Raw genomic sequence first — 20,701 nt, forward strand, 5'->3', positions numbered from 1 at the left:
TGGCAACTTCTGCCTCCTTGAGTCTAAATTGGCCAAAATTTGTTCTAAATCTGTAATTCAGTTTCTTAGATACGTATGAAGGCACAATTGAAGTAACCTTTAGGAAGTTATGAAAGGCACTTAGTTTGGCTTTCCATAAGCCAACTATTGAATACCCATAGTGCCTTAAAAAAAAAAAAAAATCAACACCTGCTAGAAAACAGGGTAGCAACTATTTTGTCATGTGACTAGGAAAAGAAGTGTTTCAAAAGTGAGTTTTCCAGTAAATTGAAACTTTTAACCCTTTAGAAGTTGAGAATGCTATTGTATAACAACAGTGGTATCTAAAAGGACCTTTAAGTATCAAAAACTCTTAAAGAAACTCTTGAGAGTAATTAAAGACAGGAACTCTAGAAAACAGACTTCATGGATGTTTTCAAGATAACTGTCACCTGTTTACTTTTTCCAGAAGTTAGAGAACAGTTTGTGTGCAATGGGAAGCTAGATGGAATCAATTATCTGCTTTCTGATAGAATCTGAATTAGGATAAATTGAGATACAGCTCAGAGCTCATATAATTGTTTTACCTAGAACTAGCCTTAAGTAAAATAATGAAATTAGAGTATTGAATATCAGAGACTCCTTTCCATTCCTTTCCTTCAGTTTTTCTTTTCTGTCCCCTGCTTTCCTGTTAGACTGGTACCTCATCAAGGAATGAATGTGATCTTAACACTGAGAGGTTATTAGCATAAAAAGTGAAAGTCGCTCAGTCAAGTCTAGTTCAGTCATGTCCGACTCTTTGTGACTCTGTGGACTGTAGTCTGTGGAGTTCTCCAAGCCAGATTACTAGAGTGGGTAGCCTTTCCCTTCTCCAGGGGATCTTCCCCACCCAGGGATGGAACCCAGGTCTCCTGCACTGCAGGTGGATGCTTTACCAGTTGAGCCAAAAGGGAAGCCCGGTTATTAGCACAGTAGGTCTATAATCCATTCCTAAGAATGTTTGCTTTTTCTTAACATCCTGTTTTAAAACAATTTTTCACTTAAAAAAAAAAAATTTGTAAAGGAACTGGGAAGGAAAGGTTTGACCTGTGAAGGCAAAGAAGAGGGGAAACAGTGATACCAATATAGCTACTAAATTTGGCTATAGGGATAGACTTTCAAAGACTTGAGAATTATGTAGGATCCCCTTGGCACACCTATAGGAAAAGATTCCATTTCTGAAACATTGATAGGCACTTGCTTAGAATTATAAAGCTGTTGTAATATTAATAGTTTGATATATAAACTATTTGGTATAGAAATAAAACCAAAATAATATACTTCAATCCCTTTGTTTTGAAGCCTGTGTACTAACAATCTGGTCTTATTTTTAAAAATACACACATACACACAATCCACATACTGCTAATGTATGTGGTAAGATAAAGTCCTAGAAATGGAATTTCTAATTTTTTTCCTTTCCTCACAAATAGTAATATATGCACTTTGCCTTTTTCCCCCCTACATAATATATCCTAGAGATCTTTTAAAGCCAACTTGTATACAACTGCTTCATTCTTTGTAAGGACCTCATGCTGTTCTAGTCTATGGTCATACTAAACTTTATTGAAACAGTCCTCTATTGATGAGCACTTAGGTGGTTTTATATCTTATATAATTGTGAACAGTGTGACAGTGATTATACTTTTACATATGACATTTCAAAAATGTGAGCATAAGTTAATGTCTAGGATGGAATTGTCAATTAGGGTATGTAACTTTTAAATTTTGATCGGTATTTCAGATTGCCCTCCTGGAAGTTGCAGTAATTTGTACTTCTTATATATTTCTTGATCTTTTTTCCTTACATTTCAAAACAGTCCCATCAGAGATATATAAGTGTTGAATAGCTCTTTCTCTACCCCTTCTCCAACATAGTCTATCATCAAACTTTTTGATCTTAAGCAGTCTTTTAGGTGAAAAATTGTATCTCAGTGTAGTTAAACAGCAGTTGTTTTGTGAAGATGGACCATTTTTTCAGACGTTTATATTTCCTTTTCTTTGAACTGTTCATGTCCTTTGTTCATTTTTTTCTATCAGGTTCTTGGGGGGTTTTCTTAGTGATTTGTCATTATGTATTTTTTTAAAAAGCCCTTGTCTGTGTGAGTTGCAAACGTATTTCCAAGTTTTCTGTTTGTTTAACTTTATATAATGTTTATTTTTCCCATATGAAAGTATATTTATGTCATCAAACTTATCAGTCTTATGTTTTGTGACTTCTGGGTTTTGTTGCATTTTTAGATCTAACTCCACAAGTATTTTCTTCGAATATTGTAATTATTTTTTAACTTACATATGATTTATTGTGAAGTAAAGTATGATTTAAGGTTCCAATTTCACTTTTTTCTGAGTGGGTCTTCAGTTGTATCAAAATCATTTTTTGAATAATCCATTTCTCTTCCTTTGAAATGACATCTTTTTGTATACTAAAGTTGCAGGAATAGTATAAAATGAATAATAAATCCCTGAAAAGTGGGGTGTGTTGCTAAAATGCATTTTGTTTAAATAAGATGGTAAAGAAATTAAAAAGGGTAAATATTAATTTTAGCCTTGAAATCTTGTCCAGAATATTTTCTTTGAAATGTATGTAATTAGATCAGAAGTTCAGCAGTTAGAAAGGCCAACAGAGTCATCATTTTATATAAATAGCTGCATTTGTGCCAAGATTCTGTATTGAATAGAAGGAATGTGGGTTTTTTCTTGCATTTATTATAGTATGTTAAATTGAGACACATAGATAGCTGGACCAGTAAATTTAGTGCCTCCTCAGTGAAGGATACGGTTATTAGACATTACTATCTTCAGTATAAGTCTGTAATTATCAGAGTAAAAAATCACTGACCTCTAATACAAAATTATTTGAAACCTATATAAAATTTTAGTTTGCAAATGGAGCCTACTTCAAATCTGAACCTCGAGTTCTACTGATTAAGATTCTCTTCGATTTTTTCCTGCCTGCCTAAATCAATTCTGCTCAAAAGGTTTCCATTCACTTGGACCAAATTTCTTGAATTGCTGCCATATGTTCTTCTCTGTCTGCATCACTGCGCCCCCACCCCCGCCCCCCACACACCTTTTTTTCTCCTTTAAAAGAAAAGCATCTGGTTTATATCATGAAGGACTTTTGGAAGCAGTAAAGAGAGGGTGGAAATAGTATTTGTATGTAATTATATAAGCAAGGGTTAATATTTAGTTGTTAAAGAAGGTGGGGGTTTGTTTGCCTAGAGACTAGATAGATAGGACATGAACTCAAAAAAAAAAAAAAGGCTGAATTACATTTTGGTTTTGTTTCTATAAGCATATTACATTGAGGGGAAAGCTGGTATGGTAGATTGTCAGTTTTTGTTAACCATACTACATTGTCACACAAATTACAGAATTCTAGGTTCCCTATGTCAAAGGGTAGAAAACCATTTATTCTTAATTAGTTGAGCTCAAAAATATAAGTGAAGTCAATGAGATCCTATAAATTAAAAATTTAAGGAAAACTCACAAAATTAATTTCTCTCAAATTGTTTTACTCAACTACAGAGGAACCGTGTCCTGTAGCACTTTCTCTTTTGTGGGTTTAAATAATCTTTATTTTTCATAATATTTCTGTTCTTGTGAAGTATTATTGTAGATGCAATAATAATTATACTTCTTTCAGTTTAAGACCTCTAGGTAGAGGTTATGACTTTTTCATTTCCTGACAAGACGCACAGGGATTGATATTTTGGTTGGTTGGGTTTTGGATGTATAACCACATTGGTCTTATTTTGTATCACTGTCAATCCACAGGGTTGGCTGCTGTGTGCTGAACTTTCTGTCCTAGACTTTCTGCCAAGTACTTTATGCAAAACTCTGGTTTTAGTGAAACAGGTTTTATTGTTTTTAGTCAGAGTCTTATTATAAACTGTTGTCAGTTATGTGATGCAAAAAGAGGAGCTGATATATATATATGGTCATGAAAACAAACCACCAAAACAAGCCAGGCTCTGTTCAACTGGTTGTTTTTCTCTCCCATTCCTGTGGCCTCAGTTCATGTTGTTTACTGCTAGAGGCCTGAGATGGGGTAATTTTCTCTTCTAGGAACTTGGAATTAGAATTCCTCGACCACTAGGACACGGACCAAGCAGATTCATCCCAGAAAAGGAGGTATGTTGTTTGTGAAAGTACATAGTGAACTCTATGCTTTTAAGGAAAAGCTTTCATGACCCACATCTTGGCATCTGAACAACTGTTGGTCAACAATATGCTTTACACAGAGTTGATCATTGTTAATCATGCTTTGGCAGTGAATCTGTGGGATTAGAAAGCTATTATAGTCCCTTTGATTTCTAGTATTTCATGGCACTTTTCTAACACCCATAATTAGTCAAGCAAAGGCAAGACTTGTTTTTGACCAAGATATGCCACCTGCTTATATTTAGATGTTATTTAAGTGTGCCCATACGCTGAGTTACTTGGTCTTGGCCAACTCCACAGGCTGGTAATCAATGCTAGCTTAGATCTTTAATTCTAAATATGTAAATGCTTCTATGCTTTGTTTTCACAAGGATTGTTTACTGTTAGTTAATTTTGGTTCTCTGTAAATTGTGGGAGAGTAGGTGTTGTTAAAAGGAAAGGCATTAGTGTCTGCAAGCTCTGCAGATTTGATAATCTAAATCTGCTTCTTTATCTGGATTCTGGCCAAGCCTACAAGAAGCCTATCTAGATGGCCCTTGTTGTTTCTCCCCTGCTACATGATATGTGACTTTTATTCTTCTATCTTGCAACCAGTTGAGTTAAACTCGTAGAATTACAACCTCCCTTTCTTTTTTTTTTTTTTAATTTTATTTTATTTTTAAACTTTACAGTATTGTATTAGTTTTGCCAAATATCGAATAACCTCCCTTTCTTAAGCCAAATTTAAGCTGCTTCTGAATGACACACAGAATGCAGTGCATGCATGCTTTATTTCTCCCCCTTCCGTGTTTAACACCGATTTACAATTTCTGTAACCGTGGTTTTCCTCTCTTTCATACAGATTCTCCAAGTGGGGAGTGAAGACGCACAGATGCATACTTTATTTACAGATTCTTTTGCTGCTTTGGGTCGTTTGGATAATATTACCTTAGTGATGGTTTTTCACCCACAGTATTTAGAAAGTTTCTTAAAAACTCAACACTATCTACTGCAAATGGATGGGCCATTACCCCTTCATTATCGGCACTACATTGGAATAATGGTTTGTAAACATTCAGTGAAAAATTCTTTCTCCCTGTTTTTATTAATCTTTTAAAGATATGGTTAATGCTTCAAACACAGGAATAAATACTTATATTCCAACTTCCAATTGGATTCCTGTTAAGTAGTACCTATTTTTCCTCTTTCTAAATAATAGGAAAACTAATATGTATTTACACTTTGTTGAGTCCCTGGAAATCTCCAGGCCAGAATACTGGAGCGGGTAGCCTTTCCCTTCTCCAGGGGATCTTCCCAGCCCAGGGATTGAACCCAGGTCTCCCGCATTGTGGGTGGATTCTTTACCAACTGAGCCACCAGGAAAGCCCAAGAATACTGGCATGGGTAACCTTTTCCTTCTTTATCAGATCCTCCCAACCCAAGAATCAAACTGGGATCTCCTGCATTGCAGGTGGATTCTTCACCAGCTGAGCTACCAGGGAAGCCCTTATTGAGCACCATTTTCTACTAAATAAGAAAATAAAGTAGGAAACAAGATTATTTCACTACTATATAAATAGTAGTTCAGATTGACATAAGTGGTTTTCACTCATGTTCAATTTATAAATAAGATTCCATTATTTTATGGTTGGCATCTTAATGAAGTTTCTTAATCAGGTTCTGACAGTAGGTATAAAAGTTTTCTAAAATTCAAATACTTTTATCAAATATTTTTTGTTAATGGGATATTTTTGAGGTGTTTTCTATAGCATACGTGAATTTTTGAATGTTTATATGAAAACTTCATTTCTGTAGTACATGGAAAATTTGAGAACATACTAATCAAAAAATTAACTGTTTTGCACATTGTAAAGAAAAAAGACATGTAGTTGTTCAAGATTTTAATATGTATAGTTAGAATCATCTTTTGTTTTCTCTTAGGCTGCAGCAAGACATCAGTGCTCCTACTTAGTGAATCTCCATGTAAATGATTTCCTTCATGTTGGTGGAGACCCCAAGTGGCTTAATGGTTTAGAGAATGCTCCTCAAAAACTACAGAATTTAGGAGAACTTAACAAAGTGTTAGCCCACAGACCTTGGCTTATTACCAAAGAACATATTGAGGTAAGCAGAGAATATATCTAGGGTGTCTTTTTTATTTTAATTAATAGACTATTTTTCAAAGCAATTTCAGGTTTACAGAAAAATGGCACAAGGAGTTCCCATATTCTACCCACTTCAACTTTCATCAGGAGGCTTTTTAGTTCCTCTTCACTTTCTGCCATAAGGGTGGTGTCAACTGCATATCTGAGGTTATTGATATTTCTCCCGGCAATCTTGATTCCAGCTTGTGCTTCTTCCAGCCCAGCGTTTCTCATGATGTACTCTGCATATAAGTTCAATAAGCAGGGTGACAATATACAGCCTTGACGTATTCCTTTTCCTATTTGGAACCAGTCTGTTGTTCCATGTCCAGTTCTAACTGTTGCTTCTTGACCTGCATATAGGTTTCTCCGGGTTGTTCTATGTCCAGTTTTAACTGTTGCTTCTTGACCTACATATAGGTTTCTCCAGGAGTTGGTGATGGACAGGGAGGCCTGGCGTGCTGCGATTCATGGGGTCGCAAAGAGTCGGACATGACTGAGCGACTGAACTGACTGACTGACCCGCTTCAACCCTCCACTCCCCCCACACACACATTGTTTTCTTTATTACTAACTTCTAGTATTAGCATGGAGAAGGCAATGGCACCCCACTCCAGTACTCTTGCCTGGAAAATCCCATGGACAGAGGAGCCTGGTAGGCTGCAGTCCATGGGGTCGCTAAGGGTCAGACACGACTGAGTGACTTCACTTTCACTTTTCACTTTCATGCATTGGCGAAGGCAATGGCAACCCACTCCAGTGTTCCTGCCTGGAGAATCCCAGGGACAGGAGAGCCTGGTGGGCTGCCGTCAATGGGGTCGCATAGAGTCGGACACTACTGAAGCGACTTAGCAGCAGCAGTATTAGCATAGTACATTTGCTTCAATTGATGAATTAATAATGTCTGTAATTTACTTTTGGAAAAGGAAATGGCAACCCACTCCAGTGTTCCTGCCTGGAAAATCCCAGGGACGGGGGAGCCTGGTGGGCTGCCGTCTATGGGGTCGCACAGAGTCGGACACTACTGAAGCGACTTAGCAGCAGCAGTAATTTACTTTGGGGTTTACTGTTTGTGTTGTACAGTTCTATGGGTTTTGACAAATGCATAATGTCATGTTATCCACCATTATGATGTCATACAGAATAGTTTCACTTCCCTAAAAATCTCCTATGCCCCCCTTATTCATCTCTCTCCCTTCCCCCTGAAACTACTACTCCTTTTATTGTCTTTATAGTTTTCCCTTTTCCAGAATGTCATATAGTTGGAGTCATACAGTATATAACCTTTACACACTAGCTTCTTTTATTTGTCAGTATGCATTTAAGGTGCCTCCATGACTTGATGGCTCATTTCTTTTTACTGCTGAAAAATACCCCAGTGTGTGGATGTACCACAATTTGTCCATTCACCTACTGAAGGACATCTTGGTTACTCCCAGTTTTTTGGCAATTATGAATAAAACTTCTACAAACATTCACATGCAGGTTTTTTGATGGACATTAGTTTTCAGCTCAGTTGGGTAAATAACTGGGATTGCTGGATTGTATGGTAAGCTTGTGTTTAGTTTTGTAAGAAACTGTGAAACTGTCTAATGAGGTGACTGTACGTTTGTGTTCCCACCAGCAATGGATGAGCATACTTGTCAGCATACTTGTCAAATTCTTGTCAGCATTTGCTGTTGTCAGTGTTCAGATTTTAGCCATTCTGATAGATGTAAAGTGCAATCTTGTATATCTTTGCAAAATACCATCTTAAACTAGTTTCTTCTGGTTCTTTTTATTGAAAGTGTTAAATGCTCATTCAAATCCGACTCTTTGTGACCCCATGGATTAGAGCACGCCAGGTCCTTTTTCCATGGAATTCTCCAGGCAAGAAAACTATAGAGTGGGTAGCCATTCCCTTCTCCCAGGGATCTTCCCGACTCAGGGCTCGAACCCAGGTCTCCTCTATTCCAGGCAGATTCTTTACTGTCTGATAATAAAGACAATAGAATAAAAGTAGATTGACTTTCTCTAAAAGAATCTGCCATGCAGTAGAAATTTTTAAATTTTTATTTTTTTTTTATAATTTATTGACCATTCCACGAGGCTTGTGGGATCCTAGTTCCCCAACCAAGGGTCAAACCTGTGCTTCTTGCAGTGGAAGTTCAGAGTCCTAACCACTGAACTGCCAGAGAATTCCCTAGAGTATTTTAGATACTTTTATATAATTGAAGCATCTTATTTTCAAGGAGATATAAGATTTGAATATGATTAATGCAATGTCTGTTATATTGTCTAGTAACATAAAATTATACAATACTATGAAATAGATAATGAAGCAGAATGGAAACAGATTTGTAGACTTTTAAGGATTGTAGACTTTACCTTGAGCATAACTTTTTAAATATAATTTGATGATTTAGACATATTCAGAGTCAAGTTGTTCAAACCACTATCTTAAAAATTCCTTGAGGAAGCCTGATATTAAAGAAAAATAGGCATATTTTCCACAGTAGCTTCTACTTTAAACTCAAATTTATTACATTTGGTTTGAGATGTCACACTAACAACATAGTTAATGCGTTCATAATCCATTATCTGAAACACAGCAACTGCCTTAAACAAAATGTATTCTACTGCATTTTTAAATCAAGATTTCAGATAATCAATAATGAATTAGTCATTATCAGATTATGTTAAGCTCAATTTTTGAATATATACTCATAAAAATTAGCAAATTCTGAGTTCTACATGCCTCAAATTGTCATTTTATCCTAAGTTTTATACAGTAACTAATCCTGTTTTCAATAGATTAAATACCAAGATGAACTATGTTCTTTCACCAACACCATACCCCAGTATAAAAATATATTCTCATTTTTTTCCCCAAGGGACTTTTAAAAGCTGAAGAGCATAGCTGGTCCCTTGCAGAACTGGTACACGCAGTAGTTCTACTCACACACTATCATTCTCTTGCCTCGTTCACATTTGGCTGTGGGATCAGTCCAGAGATTCATTGTGATGGTGGCCACACATTCAGACCGCCTTCTGTTAGTAACTACTGCATCTGTGACATTACAAACGGCAATCACAGTGTGGATGAGATGCAGGTCAACTCAGCAGGAAATGTTTCGGTAAGTATCTATTTGTTACAGGATTGTCGTAAGACTAATCACAGTAATTGCTGTTGTATTATTTTTTTACTTGGCTTTTAGGAAAATTTACCCTGTTAAGTCCAAAAAGGTATTAGACCCCCCAGTCTATTCATTCAGCAAGTATCTGACTGCCTCCAAATGCTGAGCATTATAGTGTCTGATGCTAAGGGACATAAACAAAATTATATGACTTATATATAAGACCCTCCAGGAGACTACATTCGAATAACTTCAGGATTGGAAGCCACCAGGATGTGCCAGAGCCAGCTAGTATTGAATGGCTACTGAATGTGAGATGCCGGAAGACTGAGGAAAGAGGAACTTGATACAAACTGCCTGCTGCTGATCACATCCCATCCTTCCTTTTTGCACGAAAGAAACAGGCTGTCATCTCAATTATTTCTCTTTTAGAAGAGTTAATCAGCTTTGATCTGGAATTTCTCCTTTTAAAATACTCCTTCATGTTTTAACTTCTCACAAATATATATAGAAGTGAATGTAAATATATTAAAATGCTTTTATCTCTATTCCTTGTCTTCTCTGGCATTTATATTTTCTCAGCTTTGTTATTCCTTGGAAAACAGATCACAATGAGTTGAATTTTCTATAAGCAAGTTTTAACTCCTATATATGATGTTTCAAAACTCCCTCTGCATTCTTTAGCTGTAGTGAAAGAGCAAGGGTTTATATTTCCAAATAGAAACATTACAGCCTTCTCAATACTTCATACAGATTTTCTCAGTTTTATTATTACTTTAAGACAGATTTAGACAGGTTGAATTTATATGTTTGACTTTAACAAACACTTGACTGTTAACATATGATTTGACTGTTGGCAAGTTATCTACCCTCCCTGACCCCCCATTCTTTCATTTCTAAATAAAGGTCAAACACAAGGTTATTGCAAAGTTTAAGTGAAATGTCTCTAGAGAGGTAAAAGGGCTAGTACAGTGCTTAGCATTTATCAGGTACTAAATAAGAGGTAGCATTTACATACGGTAAGATTAGCACAGGAAGGAAAATCATTTTCCCAAGGTTGACTGCTGTGCTGTGGTGTGTTGGTAAGGCCCAAGACCGTCAGTTTCACCCTCTTTTGAGCTATCTGGATTCATGTGAGAGGCCCGCATATGGCCACTGATTATTTATCAAAGTTTAAAGGTTATAAGATGGACTAAGGGTGAGTACATCAGTTGCCAGGATGCTGAGAATTGGATTCTTTCCCCACCTTTGATTTAGTACGAGGCTAAAGAAGTACTGTTCCTAGTTATCCCTCAATTAAATAATAGTGAAATAATATAATTTTTTAAAAAACTTCTCTAGTACATAAGCTCCCTGTTCCCAGGTGTTAAGTATTTTTAGTAATGAATTTTTTAAGGTATGTACATTGTTTTTTAGACATAATACTATTGCACACTTAGACTACTGTATAGTATAAATATAACTTTTTATATGCATTGGAAAACCAAAAAAATTCTTGACTTGCTTTGTTATGATACTCGCTTTATTCTAATGGTTTGGAACTGAACCCACAATATATCTGAGGTATGCCTGTCTATTGACAATATGCCCAGTGTACAATGTTGATGTAAAACCACTTTATATTTTGTATACCTTATTTGTTTCACTGAGCAAGTAAAAGTGTAACTCAGTTCTGTTTTAAACTGACAGTGTTAAATTTTAATTTTTAAAACTTAATGACAGTAATATTACTAACTTTTGAAATAAAAATTTAAACATTAGAATATGTTCTTAAAATTTTTTCTATTGTTTTAAATTTTAAAATTTATATCTGTATATATGATAGGCCAAAGTAATTGTTTTTGATTCATTCATGTGCATTAAAGTTATAAGATCTATTTTTCTTATATTGTATTAAGATGCAAATTCTTATGAGATAGACTTAATAAAATTTATTCCATATTTGACATATGTAACAACCTTAATTGCACTTTTATTTCAGGTAAGTGATTCCTTCTTTGAGGTTGAAGCCCTCATGGAAAAGATGAAGCAGTTACAGGAATGTCGAGAAGAAGAGGAGGCAAGTCAGGAAGAGATGGCTTCACGTTTTGAAATAGAAAAAAGAGAGAGCATGTTTGTCTTCTCTTCAGGTAAAAGCAAGCATTACATAGTCAATGTCTATTTTGAAGAAAAAGCCCAATTTTTAAAGACAATTTAAATAAGTTTTTCGTATGGGAATACAGTTGATTTACAATGTTGTGTTAGTTTCAAGTGTACAGCAAAATGAATCTGTTATACATATATCCACTTTTAGATTCCTTTCCCATACAAGTCAGTACAGAGTTTTGAGTAGAATTCCCTGTGCTATGCAGTAGGTCCTTATTAGTTATCTGTTTTATATATAGTAGTATGTATATGTCAATCCCAATCTCCCAATTTATCCCTCCCCCTACCCCGGCTGCATCCCAAACCCTTGGTAACCACAGGCTCTCTACAACTCCACATATAAGCTGTATTGTATGATATTTGTCTTTTTCTTTCTAATCTCACATAATATGGGTCCAGGTCCATTCATGTTGTGGCCAGTGGCATTGTTTAATTCTTTTTTATGGCTGAATAACAGTCCACTGATACATGCACCACATCTCTGTCTACTGCTGTCAGTGGACATTTAGGGTGCTTCCATGTCTTGGCTACTATAAATAGTGCTGCTGTAAACACAAGGGTGTGTGTGTCTTTTTGAATTACGGTTTTCTCTGGACATATACCTAGGAGTGGGATTGCTGATTAGATGGTAGCTCTATTTTTAGTTTTTTGAGGAACCTCCGTACTGTTATCTGTAGTGACTGCATGAATTTACATTCCCAACAACAGTTTTGTAAAATTTATTGTTTGTAGATTTTTTGATGATGGCCATTCTAACTGATGTGAGGTGATAACCTCACTGTTGTTTTGATTTGCATTTCTGTAATAATTAGTGATATTGAATATCTTTTCATGTGCTTATTGGCCATCTATATGTCTTCTTTGGGGAAATGTCTGTTTAGCTCTTCTGCCCATTTTTTTTTTTTTTGATTGGGTTTGGTTTTTTAATATTAAGCTGCATAAGCTATTTGTATTTTGGAGATTAATCCCTTGTCAGTTGCTTTGTTTGCAAATATTTTCTCTCATTCTGTAGGTTGTCATTTTGTTTAGTTTATGGTTTTCTTTGCTGTGCAAAACTTTTAAGTTTAATTCTAATATGTCTTTCCTTTTAGAAAGGCTATTGCATAGGTATTCCTACTTCCAAAAAAGGAAGTTAAAGTGAAAATAGACTAAGAGCAAGGATTTGATTTAGGTCCTAAAATCACTGCTAATAAACTTTGTGAATGTTAAGTCATTTAGCATTGAGCATTCCTTTTTTTTTTTCTTTAAAATGAGGAAGTTGCATTCATAAAGGCCTAATAGTACTTCCAGCTTTAAAATTCTATAATGTGTGAAAAGGAGCTACTTATTAGATAACTAACAGCTTAAACCCTTTGTTAGGCCTTTATCAAATGTAACCTATAGGATTTAATAAGTAAACTAGGTAATTTAAAGGAAAAAAGTTATAGTGTCAATATATTTTGACAATAATACAGTGGAACAAAGAGTACATTGGTTTTAATAACCAATTTTCTTAATAGCAAAGAAAAAATCAAATTTGTATAAATGGAGGTTTGATGTTAGCCTGAGGAGAAGTCTTTGATTCTATTTACTTGAAACTAAATAATCTCATCAACTCCTAAACATGAAAATAATCTAAAAAGGCTTAGTGAGCCTCTTTTCTGTATTTATTTCAGAATTGTTTCTAGGACCTTTGAACTGTTAGTGTTCGTTGCTCATTTGTGTCCAACTTTTTGAGACCCCCACAGACTATATAGGCCACTAGGCTCCTCTGTTCATGGAATTTCCTAGGCAAGAATACTGGAGTGGGTAGCCATTCCCTTCTCCAAGGGATCTTCCTGACCCAGGGATCGAACCCAGGTCTCCTGCATTGCAGGCAGATTCTTTACCATCTGAGGCATCAGAGAAGCTGTTAAAAAGATCATTTTACATATTGTATGACATTAATATTCAACTAAAAATGTCCAAGTGCTAAAGTTTAGAATACAGCTGATTTGTTAGTACCATAAAGATTATTTCAAAAGGGTATTCATACTTGGAGTACATACTTTTAAGTAGAACCTCACAACTATAAACTAGAGAGAGGACACAGAGGAAGAGAGGATCTGTGAAAGAGAGGAATGAAAAGCACAGTAAATGCAACCATGAGTATGTTTTTTAACCTTTATATTCCATTTATTAAGCAATTTCTTTATAGTTTTAAGACTTTATTTTAGTTGATATTGGTTACTAAGTATCAGAAAAAGGGTTATCCTATTTTTACTTGTTATAGGTAAAATGAATTTTAACTAGCATCCTGTGTTTGAAAAGCTTTCAGTAGCTTTTTTAAAAAATTATTTCAGATGATGATGAAGTTACACCAGCAAGAGATGTATCACGTCACTTTGAGGATACTAGTTATGGCTATAAGGATTTCTCTAGACATGGAATGCACGTCCCAACATTTCGAGTCCAGGTAAAATCACAACTTGTATGTACATGACTGGTTAGAAATATCTCAATCTGACTTAAAGTTAGAAAGAACCATCTGGATTTGAGAACAGAAAGCATTGCAGAGAGAAATAACTTTTCTATGTACATGCAGTTCCTTAGATATAAGTTCATAAATCAGTTGCTCAGAATTCAAAACATATTCACCCATAAAACAAAATTACAATAGTGGTTAGGTTCCCAGATGGTATACTAAAACTCAAAGTTCATAATATAACTAAACAGTAAATAGTTGTGTTAGAACCTAGCTAGCATTTATAGCATTGTTTTACAGAGCACCAGTGTTAAAGTGAGGCCATTTCTGTGACAAGAGAAATGTCCTCAACATTTCAGGCATTATGTGTGTGTGGGTAGAAGGAAAGAGGATGAGAAAATCAGAGTGAAACATGTGCTTAAATTAGAACTTTTAGGGACAGCAAATTTGTTTTCTTTTAATTTGGGTGAGTTCTTATAAATCTCATATAAAATAAGTCATAGTGATTACAATAACCTAATTCCCTGGTAGAATATGAACTGAATGTCATTTGAAGCAATGAGAATTTTTGAGAGTTTCAAACTTAAATCTTGAAGAGGATTTTTATATAAAGATATCTTATTCCAAAATTAAATAATGCCCATCTCTTAGAATAAAGTTTTAGTGAGGTAGAGAGTCAAATTATTGTTGGTAGACCCAGTTTGTTTAGCTCCATAATCATTAACTTTGAAATACACAGTAAAAATTCCCAGTGCAATTCTGTGTATATTGAGTCCATGGAAACTTAGGGACCTTGTCATCCTCCAGGATACCAGCCTCCTTCTCTCTTATTGCTTTTCCAGGAAGCTAAGTGCTTTGCAAATATATTGCAGGAGCAACAATTGCTGTATCTTCTAGTTCCAGAATAAAAGTTGAGGATCATCAACTAGGAAACATTTATCTATTCTATGCTGTAGTTTTCTAAGACTGCTTCCAATCCATTACTAGACACACAATGCATTTAAAATGTATTTCTTAAACAATCTGTTATGAGTTGATAGTTCTAACTTTCCCAATTATTGCGAAGGGCTGCTGTTGCTAAGTCGCCTCAGTCGTGTCCGACTCTGTGCAACCCCATAGACGGCAGCCCACCAGGCTCCTTCGTCCCTGGGATTCTCCAGGCAAGAACACTGGAGTGGGTTGCCATTTCCTTCTCCAATGCATGAGAGTCAAAGTGAAGTCGCTCAGTTGTGTCCGACTTGTAGCGACCCCATGGACTGCAGCCTACCAGGCTCCTCCACCCATGGGATTTGCCAGGCAAGAGTACTGGAGTGGGGTGCCATTGCCTTCTCCAATTGTGAAGGACTAGTATTAACTTTTAGCAGAATTATGAAAATATTTGGGAACCATGAGATTTTTTTTTTCTTGACTCAAGGAACTAACATTATTTAAGGAGGCAAATTAGGCACAGGAAGAAATATAGAATATGTTACGTGGTAGTGAAGTTGTGTCACGAAATATAATACATTACAATTGGAGAGATCATGTAGACTAGAAAATTTTTTTTGGAGGCAGATTAGGGTTTGACAGATTTGAATAGTTTAAAAGCATGAATATTGTAAGCAGAGACGACTGTAGGTAATAATTGAGCCTAGGTTAAAGGACAGAGTGAGGGAAGGTATCATAAACTGGCTGGGCTGCTGAAAGCTTCAAGCAAAGGATTTTTCTGATTAGTTGGAAGTTACTTTAAAATTGATCAGACTTGGACATTTTGACCACAGTGATGGCATGATATCAAAGAGGTGTTTTAGGAAAACAAATATGGGAGCAACGTAGAAGTAGAGGCTTATTAAGTTTTGTTTGAGATAGAAAAAAGGAAACGGAGATTTAATGTAGGAAAACTAATTAGAAGACTTAACAGAGCTAAGAGGAAGGGGGGTTAGGAGGAAAAAGAATGAGTGATGGATGTGTTGAATTAAAAATTTACAAAATTTGAAGACACTTGAATGCCTGCAGCAATATAAAAGGAGAGTGGCCTCCCAGGACGAGTCATCTCTGGAGGCTGACAGGGGAAACAGTGAGAGAAAGCAGAGTACAAGTGATGTGTGTGTAAGGCAGAGATTCCACTGGTTTTTAAACTTGGTGAGTTGCAAAATTTAACTTTTGCATATTGCAGTATAGAAATTGAAAACATCAAACTGGAATGCAAATGAAACAGAAAGCTAGGGATGTTCTAGAAAGGGAGTGGATTTCAACTGCCAGTAGTCTCACTGCACCACAGAGCAATAGACATAGAACTGTATTTGACCACATTTTAATTATTCACATTTGTTCTGTTCTCTGTATTTAGGACTATTGTTGGGAAGACCATGGTTATTCTTTGGTAAATCGTCTTTATCCAGATGTAGGACAGTTGATTGATGAAAAATTTCACATTGCTTACAATCTTACTTATAATACAATGGCAATGCACAAAGATGTTGATACCTCAATGCTCAGACGGGCTATTTGGAACTATATTCACTGCATGTTTGGAATCAGGTTAGTCTGTTTTCTTACGTTTATGAAGAGATATTTTCTTTTAGGGAAATCATTCAGGTGCTTGAAACACATATGCAGATATACATGTTAATATACTCAGAACCATCCCCTCCCTAAGAGCTTATTTTTATGCTTTTTATGCTTTAGAAACTTGATTTTTTGCAGCTTAGTGTGTTTCCTCTCACCTAGCTAGGCAGGAAGAAGGAGAGTTAGGAACAAGAGTTAAACAACAAGCAAGGTTGTCCAGGAGCATGGAGAAAAAGGAAAAGTTTGTCTCTAAACATTTATGTGTTTGTATCATTTTTATCTCCTGAGACACTTGTACTTCTGCCTTCGTGGAACTTAGAGTGCCCTTCTAAAGAGTACCTACTCCCATGATACTTCATAAAATGCAAAACTTTATCAGTATTATGCTATTTATATACACACACTATACATCACCTTCTAACATACACAAACACCCACACTATGGTCCTTCCTAATTATTTTAGCTGTAAAGTCAGACTTTTCTCTTGGTTATTCATTTTTTCAGTAGCCAGACTATTGACTTTAGACTCCCGGATGGTTATATTATGGACCAACTTTACAAGAGTTTTCTCCCTTTTCCACTAAAAACCAAATAGGAGACTGAAGATCCTTGGATGTTGTAGAAAGTATTCTCCAGTGGGGCAGAGCAGACACTGGTGCCTACGACCATCCTGGCCTAAAGCAGAGTGGCCTAAGTGTAGACACTGTGAGGCCATCTTAGGGACCAATTCTTTCCTCATCTGACCCCAAGAACTGCTAACATGAGAAAATATTTATACAAGTAGATTATAATTTATATATCATGGGATATATCAATATTGTCGAATTTGTTAACTTCTTAATATCATCAATACTCAAACTGTTTCCAAAATTTGTTCCTCAGTGTGGTTGCTTATTCATGATTGTAAATATATACTGTTACTTTGCACTAGCAAATTTTTTGTTCATCTCCCTGACTTCTCTATTTCTTACTCCTTTATACTGATTCATCCACCCCCATTTAAACATTGTAAAGCTCTTATTTTAGGGGACAGCTGCCTATATAAAGAGGAGAAAAGAATATAACATTTACTATTATATCTGTACTTCTATAAGAAAACAGACTATCACATCAGATCAGTCGCTCAGTCGTGTCCGACTCTTTGCGACCCCATGAATCGCAGCACACCAGGCCTCCCTGTCCATCACCAACTCCCGGAATTCACTCAGACTCACGTCCATCAAGTCAGTGATGCCATCCAGCCATCTCATCCTCTGTCGTCCCCTTCTCCTCCTGCCCCCAATCCCTCCCAGCATCAGGGTCTTTTCCAATGAGTCAACTCTTCGCATGAGGTGGCCAAAGTACTGGAGTTTCAGCTTTAGCATCATTCCTTCCAAAGAAATCCCAGGGCTGATCTCCTTCAGAATGGACTGGTTAGATCTCCTTGCAGTCCAAGGGACTCTCAAGAGTCTTCTCCAACACCACAGTTCAAAAGCATCAATTCTTTGGCGCTCAGCCTTCTTCACAGTCCAACTCTCACATCCATACGTGACCACAGGAAAAACCATAGCCTTGACTAGACGAACCTTTGTTGGCAAAGTAATGTCTCTGCTTTTGAATATGCTATCTAGGTTGGTCATAACTTTCCTTCCAAGAAGTAAGCGTCTTTTAATTTCATGGCTGCAGTCACCATCTGTAGTGATTTTGGAGCCCAGAAAAATAAAGTCTGACACTGTTTCCACTCAAAAATATAGTAATTCTCACATTGTCTTTTAACAGATATGATGACTATGACTATGGTGAAATTAACCAGCTATTGGATCGTAGCTTTAAAGTTTATATCAAAACTGTTGTTTGCACTCCTGAAAAGGTTACCAAAAGAATGTATGATAGCTTCTGGAGGCAGTTCAAGCACTCTGAGAAGGTATGTACCTGTTGTGTTTACTCTGTAACTTAGCAGTGGTTCTTATTCTCCTTCACCTAAACTAATGGGTCTCCAGCCCTTTCCATCACCTCTACTGACCCAGAGAAGAACATTCCAGAACAGGTGTCTTAGATATGCCTTGGAAGGGAACCTCATTATGGTTTAAAGCAGGGGTCCCCAACTTGCAGACCAGGGACTGGTACCTGCTGCCAGATCAGCATGGCATTAGATTAAATGTAACGTGCTTGAATCATCCAGAAATCGGTTTCCAGTGCCAAAAAGGTTGGAGACTGCTGGTTTAACGTAAAAGAAGAATGACAGGGAGAACAGATCTGCTGGCCTGTCTTCAAAGTTCAGGCTTAGGAGAAAGAAGAGAATCCTTGAACCGTCTTTACAGAAATTATTGAATGATGATTTGGCAGGGAAAGTTTATTATTATAACAAACCTTCAAAAAGAGATGTGATCAAATACAAGCTCAAAACATTTCCGAGAAAGATCAGATGGCTTTTGTTTTGAGAAACTGATACTCTGTTCATCAAACCCAAGACTTGTGTTAAGCTATTCAGTGGTACACATACATTACTTATATTTGGTGTTTATTAAATGCACTGAAACTGATTGTAAATGCTTATAACCATATCTTAAATAATGTTGTGTTTTATATTCAGGTTCATGTTAATCTGCTTCTTATAGAAGCTAGGATGCAAGCAGAACTCCTTTATGCTCTGAGAGCCATTACCCGCTATATGACCTGACGCCTCTCCTCCGTTAAAGACGATGGAACGATCAGCAGATAGAGTCTACAAGGGGAAGGTACTCAGCCCCAGGACCAATGGTAGATAAAGAATTCAGAATCCATTGTGCCATGATTCCTTTAGTTTCTGCTATTTTACTGTGGAAACACCACTGCTGGCACAAGCAGTGAGTGCTCGGCAGCTTCAGGTTTAGAGCTGTGAAGAAGGGCTGCTGTTCACAGTATTTTGCTTTTTGACAGTACAAGATGCTGTATAACTTTTAATACAGCAAATAGTATCTCTCCAAATCCTGTTGCTTTTATGTTAACAAAAATTGGAGCATGCAAAGAATGGGACTTTGATAATGATGTAAGCTTTTATACATAAAGAATTTTAGATATTGGTGCTGCTATTCCTGCTGGTGGAATGAATAGAGTGGCTGTTCGGTTAAGCTATTAGTAATAAGGTGAACACTGCTACTATCTGAGCCTACATACGTAAAATTTGTGTGGTTTCAAATTAAACTTACATATATGTGTTAATTTTTTTGCATCTAAAATTACTCACAGCTCAGCAAAGACCATTATGATGGTAACAGCTCATTTTTTTCATATAGTTTTTTTTAAATTCAGTTATTGGATGATATTAAATTACAGTGGCATTCTTAAAGACTTCTTCAAAAAGCAATCTTACATGAAAAATGTATAAATTATCTTTTGATATGCTGTTTCCCAAGGTTCTGTGACACTGGAGGGCAGCTGTCCTGTGCGGTGTTTTTGTTTCCAGCACCGAAGTTATGAGAAATATTGTGTAGCTGCTGCTCAGTCCCAGGTGCATTCTGCCCCTGCCCACCTCATGGTCCCCCCTTCAAAGATTGTGCAGCTCCTTAAATAATAAAGCTGGAAAATATTTTTAGTCATCAAATTTGATTTACAAAAAATGCTAACTTTGAAATGCAAACAGGCTTGAAAAATGTATTAAGTACTTTGTATTCTGGAAGCGTGAATTGCTTTTGAAGTCTGTCAGTATTATTAGTATTTTTCAATAAAGAATAATTTTTCTCCAATTTTATTTGCTGTCTCAAAAAGTCATGACTTAACAATCAGTCACTATTCTCAGTTTGTATTGATTTTCATTAGCTATCACACTTAGATAATTCTGTAGTCAGGTGAGACTATTATTTAAATGGCAAACTCTTGCAGTCATGAGAGCTACAAGAAAAGTTTTATCTTGGATAACTGATACAGTCCCATGCCTTGTCCATTTTGAACTGAGATGTTTTAAAGATCAATTATTAAGAATTATTAGAAACAGGTTAAATTAGGGAGTCACTACAGAACAAAAAAATGACACTGTCAAACAATTAGTTCTAAATTTAATCAAAGCTTTTGTGATAACTGAGCTCAATAAATGTTTTGATGAGTAACAAGATAGTGCCTATAAAATATAGTGTGGGGTGGGAGCTGGGAGGCATAATTTTGAATGGAGGTGATATAGCTACCT

The 20,701-nt window shown here is 36.1% G+C and overlaps 1 protein-coding gene across 2 annotated transcripts in view; it reads left to right on the forward strand.

Moving 5' to 3' along the window:
* The window catches only part of SESN1 (sestrin 1), a 114,504-nt gene extending 94,235 nt beyond the window's left edge, over window positions 1–20,269 (forward strand). The window contains exons 2-10 of one of the 2 annotated variants that reach the window (XM_027551257.1): window positions 4,090–4,155; window positions 5,027–5,227; window positions 6,106–6,288; window positions 9,182–9,424; window positions 11,406–11,553; window positions 13,891–14,003; window positions 16,342–16,532; window positions 18,319–18,463; window positions 19,133–20,269. In XM_027551257.1, coding sequence (XP_027407058.1) covers window positions 4,090–4,155; window positions 5,027–5,227; window positions 6,106–6,288; window positions 9,182–9,424; window positions 11,406–11,553; window positions 13,891–14,003; window positions 16,342–16,532; window positions 18,319–18,463; window positions 19,133–19,219 — 1,377 coding nt within the window. In that variant the 3' untranslated portion in view covers window positions 19,220–20,269. The remainder of the gene's footprint in view (window positions 1–4,089; window positions 4,156–5,026; window positions 5,228–6,105; window positions 6,289–9,181; window positions 9,425–11,405; window positions 11,554–13,890; window positions 14,004–16,341; window positions 16,533–18,318; window positions 18,464–19,132) is intronic. The other variant, XM_027551258.1, reaches the window with a different exon arrangement.
* Window positions 20,270–20,701: the final 432 nt, after the last annotated feature.

The sequence above is a fragment of the Bos indicus x Bos taurus genome, chromosome 9 (genome assembly GCF_003369695.1).
Source record: "Bos indicus x Bos taurus breed Angus x Brahman F1 hybrid chromosome 9, Bos_hybrid_MaternalHap_v2.0, whole genome shotgun sequence".
Lineage (NCBI taxonomy): Eukaryota > Metazoa > Chordata > Mammalia > Artiodactyla > Bovidae > Bos > Bos indicus x Bos taurus.